Here is a 6217-nt window from a genome sequence, read left to right as displayed (position 1 = left end):
AAACGACCAAGATGGTCTGGTTCAAATAGTTTAGCAACAGCAGTGTCAGATTCGTCAGCTGCTGCAGCATTCAGATTCATCGGCCAAAAACAACACAATGTTCTGACCAAACACACATAGCGCATATAGCATATCCAAGCACAATCCAATACAACAAAGGTGTAACCATAATATGATACGAACATGATACAGTGTCACAGTTTGGTTTGCAAATGACACAACATATTACTTTCAAGTACCAACAAGACATACAATGGTTAGGGCTTCAACAAGAGAGCACAAACTTCAAATATGTTTTGCTCTGTTCTTTCAACCACCGGTATCACCCAGGGTAGTTCCCATCAGTGGTAGCTCAGCAAAAAAGAATGAGCAACCACCTAGGAAATGAATGGATGGGTATCTAACATAAACCTATACTAATGTATCTCTGAAGAGTCTGTCTTGGTTAATTCTCCGTTGGTAGTACACATTGTGCATCAACAGTATAAAAAACAACATAAGCTTCACAGTTTCACGCAGCATGTGACTTGGCCGCTCGCCGTGAGCACCTTGTCCTCTTCTTGGACAGGCAGCAAGCACAGCCTTCGAGCAGCTCAAGGTCCTCATCACAGGTCAGAATAGAAGCCAGCTCTGGGTTCTCCAGCAACATTTTTGAGGTCAGAAAACCAGCAATAGTCCATGTCTGATAAGATCGGGATTGCTTCCCAATGAACCTCCCAGATCGAGTGTCGTAGTATTCCGGCCACTTGTCATCTGACAGTCTCTCCTCGGCCACAGTAATGGCCCTCCGGGCCAATTCTGGTCTACCCATTTTTATGCACGCCAGTATGAACTATGAACAGCAAAAAGGGGAATTCAGCAATGATCTACAAGTATGAAAATCAACAAGAAATTTGGAAGTATTGGTTTTGATATTTACCTGCCATAATAGGGTGGGCCAAGATCCACCATTATGATATGACCATGGGCTGCACATGCACAAAGTGGTCACACGTCAACAATTGATGCGATGGTTACAAAAGAGAAAATTAATCTACAAAGGAAATAGACAGAGAACCACAAAAAAAAGATATGACAAACTGAAAGACAAGGACAGAACGAAAGATTGATTCTACAAGCAAGGATGCTTACGTATTCTTAGGATCACTGCCAGTAATAATGCGCCATTCATCATCTTCCATTGCAGGGTAGCATATCTTGAGGGGCATGTTTGCTATAAGATCATCCCACTTTTCTTCGATAAGGCTAAGGATTCCCTCAGCTTGTTTTGGAGTAGTTAGAGACGAAGCTATAGCCCAAAGGTTACCAAGAGAGAAGAACCTAAAATCCATGTGAGCTGGCTGCAGATTCCCTATAAGGTAACCTCCTTTCTCAGGAATCCAGTCAACAAGCCAGGAAGGGATTTGCTCAGGGTAAATGTTGAATTTGTTAGTGGCATCATGTGAGTATTCTTCTGTCTTGTATCTGTATATCTCATTTATTTTCTTCATGTCAACCCAGTAATATTCTCTGATGTGAAAGGACAATGCACTGAGCCTGTTATTAATGGCACGGATGAGGTTTTTCGATCCATCATTCACGACAAGCATTTCTCGTGAGCATCGTAAAGCAGAGTAGAATAAAGCCTGGGTAACAGAAAGAACTTGTAAGTACAAATCTTCAGCTGATATATCGAATAGATCTAGGTTTATAAAATAAGTATTTTCTTTTTGTTATAAACTAAATTAGTCCCACACAAGAGAAAAAAAAAGAATTGGTCTCTAAGGAAGCATCTCTTTCTTATTGCTCAATAACATTCCAGATTATTATTCCAGGATCTAATGAATTGAAGCCATAAGCAATTAAACTCAACTTACTTGGATTTCAAGAGGATGCCCATGTATTCCCATCCTCCTGTCTATCATGCATGATCCATCTGTAACTAGTAATGTTGGGAACATGTCAAACCCATCAGCCAAACACAAACTCAGTATCAATTGAATTCCTGTCTGCACATCAACTCTTTCTAGCAAAGCACTGTCCCCAGTAATCTTGCTGTAAGCTCTCAACAAAATAATCCACCACAGTCCTGCAAAAAGACAGATAGGTTTAAAGTAGCAGAACGAAGGTGTATGACAACAGTAACATCAAAACAAATTCTTATATGCAGCGTATGTTGGAAGAAGATATGTACCAGAATCCACAGGAGCTACACGGCCAATGGCTGCCTCACCAAAGTCAGGGTCCAAAACCTCCTCAAATCCTTCATTGTTCTCATCAAGTGGTAGGGTTCTAATCTTGAAGCTAGCAGGCATCAATCCTTGCCCAGGGCTGTAACAATCAACAGTTTTCTCCCAGCTCTAATCATAAAAGAAAGGAGCGGTTAGTGACTACCTCAAGAAAAGTAAAAAAACATAAACAAGCAACCAGAGAGGAGTTAAGCAAACACATTTTTTTCACTTTAAGAGAAAATATTAGTGGTGCCTCTGAGTGGTATAGATCAAGTCATGGTCTTAGTCTGTTCGAAACCAGCTTTCAGAATTTTCAGAGGAAAAAACGTTTCACGTCCCTTTCATCATTTTTGTAGAAATCTATCTAGCTCAAAAGAAGTACAATTGCAAAAGTATGTGACAGAATTAGCATATTGCTTGTCAGTACAATTCCTAGAGGATAATTATGATTTAGTTGTTGTTCCTCTCAGACTTACCATCAAATCTTAACTGCACTTACTATCTAATTTTAATTGTTCAATTGGGTCGTCTGCTACTGCATTTTACTGGCAAAACAGAACGAGATCCTCTGGTGAAATCGGTTGTTTCTTTCAAGTGAAACAAGCTTACATTAGATTGTCTCCGTCAGCATCATCTATATCTATCTATATCCCTCATTTACAGTCTAAAAAATTCCTCCATATCTGGTTCCTCTCTAGTAGCGTCCTCTATATATAAATACCTATATTAGAGATATTTTACATTAACTTTTGTATGTATTTGTCATACCCTGAAATATTTTATACATATTTTAGTTTTTCTTAATTTTTTATTTAAAGTTTTAAAATAATAGAGAAGAGAGAATATGACGTAGGAACATCCTCTAAATTCAAAGGATGCTCTAGAGGACGTTGCTGGAGGAGATAGGGGAAATCTCCACTAAATTTAGGGCAGAGGAGCCTTTACATGCTCTTGTTCGAGCCAGCTTAGACCGTGTCTACTTCATGGCACTTTTATACGAGAGCAACATAATTATACGGCAAAACTTAAATCTTATCACTAATTTCCACAAGAAAAGAAATAGCTCATCTCAGACCTAAATAACCACAAACTGGTACGCATTCAGTAAAACGATGACACTTTTCACTTATCCAGAGAAATAAACGACAGAAAATGGTAATAGAAAAAGAAATCCTCAAATAGTGATCCAGACTTCGGTGTCTATTTCCACAACTCACGAAAAAAAAACTCGCGTACACTCCATTAACACTACTAAGCAATTAATATTCAGCTAGCATTCACTTCTTCAGGAATTTCAAATTTTGACCAGAGAACGAGTTACTAAGCAGATCGGGATTAGCTCACCTGAAGCTGCAGGGTGTGGAGGAGGAAGTTGCGGACGATCTCGGTCTCGCCGCGCATGAGGAAGGCGAGCGCGGAGGGCACGAAGTCTCTGATGAAGACCTGGTCGTAGTTGAGCGTCTCCGTGCACTCGGGGTCCTCTGCCGCCACCGTCCCCACGGGCTCGCCGCAGTAGCTAACGACCGCCCTCCGCAGCAGCCTCCACGCTTCCCTCTCCGTCTCCGTCTCCTGCCTCAAGGGCGCGGCCGGCGCGACCGCCTCATCGGTCTGTGCCGCCGCCGCGTCCTCCTCCTTGACAGGCGGGGTCTCAAGCGGGAACGAGTCCGGGAAGAGGACGCGGTCGAAGAAAGGGAGGTTGCCTGAAACGGCGGCGCGGGGGTCGGAGGGGACGGGGACCAGTACATGGGTGTCCGGGCCGGTCTGCGAGGCCTGCGACTGCGACGCCGCGGAGACGAGGAAGGGGAGGCGCCGGCCGTACGGGGGGTGGTGCGGGTGGGGCAATCTGGGAAATAGCGGGGTCGCGGTGCGCGCCGCCGTCTTTGACGCCGCGGCAGCGGAGGCGGACGAGAGGAGGCGGCGGCGGCACGGCCTCACTGCTGCGGCTGCTGCTGCGGCGAGCCCCATCGGGGTTTGACCATTCATATGGCAAGCTCCGGCGAAGGACACGGGCGCGCGTCGGAGATAGCTTCAGGGGGCTACGCGCAAGAAAGCAATACAGGCAAAGGTAACTTGTGTCAAATATTTGGTCGAAGAGGGTTCGATCTGCGAATGCGAAAGTGCAAAGAACGGTTCGGTTTGGGTTTGGTGGGGATACAACGGACAACGCACAGGAGAGCTGGGAGGGGGCAGGCTTTTTATAAAGATCGGGCGGTTGTTTGTGGGGTCCACCCTGGATTTAAAGGAAACGTTTCTGAAGTTTTTTGCCACATGCCCGTTCGCTAAACGTGGAAAAGGTTGAGGTCATTAACTCCAACAAGGAGCTCTAAAGGGTACTATACCCTAAATTTAGAGGACAAGGACGTCGTCTACTCACTCCAGCAACGTCCTCTAAACGGTCCTCTAAATTTAGAGAACGCTGCTGGATCCTCTATATGTAGAGTTTCTCTAAACGGTTCTCTATTTATTTGAATACTTTAAACAACCGGTTTAATAAAACTAAAATATGTACAATATATTTGAGAGTATGACAAATGCGTATGTAAAAAAATTAAAAAATTAAAAATGTTTTTAATATAGATATTTACATATAGAGGACGTGATTTAGAGGACGTTGTTGGAGAGAAAGTAGATATAGGAGATGAAATCTTTTATAGAAGACTGTAAAGGACGGTTATAGATGATGTATATAGAGAACGTTGCTAGAGAGGGTCTTATCTTTGGGTTTTAGGGATGGGTGAAATTGCGTGTGAATCGTGTTCGTGTAATGTGTTTTTCTGATGTTTAGAAATTCAAACTCTAATTTTAGATTTTCATTGTGTATAATATAAAATTTACAAATGTGATTAATCCCTCTCTATCTCATAATTATATCAGGTAGACAGACCATGAAGATAGTTAAATACACTATCAATACATATTCTATATTTTTTGGTACGTGATGTTTTAAATGGTGCTCTCTACGGGAGCACGGACGATCCGTGGTCTAGGACCGGAAGGTCTACGAGCTCGCTGCAAGAGCGGTTCCACTCTGCGTCACTCCGAACGGTCCGAGCATAGGGCACAGACGGTCTACCATAGCGTAGAGTTTTCTTCCTCCACAGAAGCCCTAGAACTCGCCTCCCGGGAATGACCCCGTCGGGAAAGAAGTTCCAAAACGTACCCAGGGCGTGTCCCTAGACGGCGTAGAGTCAAAGAGGGATGAAGAATATGGTTGGAGGAAAGCTAAACTTGGTCTAAATTACTTCTACTCCTAATACAATGAAGAACAAAGTAAATAAGGTAGATTGTGTTGAAAGATGCGATTGGGATCCCTTCAATCGGATGTACCCCTTTCTAGGGGCTTCCCAACATGTTCTCGCATGATTAGCGGATAAGCACACGTGGGAAAGGGACTTTCCCCCGAGAGCTAATCTAATCACGGACCGTCTAGCCATGCTTAGGTGCCAAATATGGTGCTCAACACATGCCCTTGCCTTTTCGGTAAGCTGAAGCAAACCAAAAGCACCTAGTACAAGATGTAAACAACTCGATGTGAATCCATTAGTTCTCTAAGCATCTTGCTATACACTAGGATGATAATCGCTTTAAGAAGCAGCCATTCAACGCATTGGGTAACTCATCACCTCGCAATGTGTGCAACATATATACATTACCAGATATCACTTGTGTAACTCTATAAGGCCCTTTTCAGCTTGGCGATCATTTTCCAAACTTGTGGTCCCTTCACCTTAATGGCAAGTGTGGGGGATAAATACCCCTAGGTGGCCATGACCCGGTTACGATCCGTGGGCCATCATAAAGGCCTCGATTGGTCGTGCGCCTAAGCTTTACAATCCAGTTAGCCGAGCACGACCAGAAGTAGACGAGGAAGGCGATTGCATGGGCACGAAGGCGCATGAAACGAATCACGCGCATGTAGAGGGTGCGACGTGCTTCCTAAAGACTCGTTGAGTCCTGGATAAGTAGGAGCTAGTTTTGTAGATAGAGACATATTGGTAACGATCGTG

The 6217-nt window shown here is 43.7% G+C and overlaps 1 protein-coding gene across 1 annotated transcript; it reads right to left on the bottom strand.

Annotated features, from left to right (window-relative positions):
* Nucleotides 1-151: 151 nt before the first annotated feature.
* LOC100383467 (Alkaline/neutral invertase A mitochondrial) lies at nt 152-4368 on the bottom strand. The gene is made up of 6 exons (NM_001176115.1): nt 3555-4368; nt 2174-2339; nt 1857-2068; nt 1132-1625; nt 920-968; nt 152-832 (listed from the first exon to the last, which is right to left on the bottom strand). Exons 1-6 carry the CDS (start codon nt 4191-4193, stop codon nt 512-514), a joined length of 1881 nt encoding a protein of 626 aa, NP_001169586.1. The 5' UTR covers nt 4194-4368; the 3' UTR covers nt 152-511.
* Nucleotides 4369-6217: the final 1849 nt, after the last annotated feature.

This window comes from Zea mays, chromosome 8, assembly GCF_902167145.1.
Source record: "Zea mays cultivar B73 chromosome 8, Zm-B73-REFERENCE-NAM-5.0, whole genome shotgun sequence".
Taxonomy (NCBI): domain Eukaryota; kingdom Viridiplantae; phylum Streptophyta; class Magnoliopsida; order Poales; family Poaceae; genus Zea; species Zea mays.
Note: the sequence above shows the minus strand (reverse complement) of the source record. Positions and strands in the feature narration are given on the sequence as shown.

What these genes read in the sequence shown, in the direction of transcription:
- LOC100383467 (NM_001176115.1), bottom strand. Translation starts at nt 4,193, where the DNA reads ATGAATGGTCAAACCCCGATGGGGCTCGCCGCAGCAGCAGCCGCAGCA. An exon ending in TCCACACCCTGCAGCTTCAG is followed by an intron (nt 2,340 to 3,554) that starts GTGAGCTAATCC and finishes TTTTATGATTAG; the next exon opens with AGCTGGGAGAAAACTGTTGA. An exon ending in TGTAGCTCCTGTGGATTCTG is followed by an intron (nt 2,069 to 2,173) that starts GTACATATCTTC and finishes GTCTTTTTGCAG; the next exon opens with GACTGTGGTGGATTATTTTG.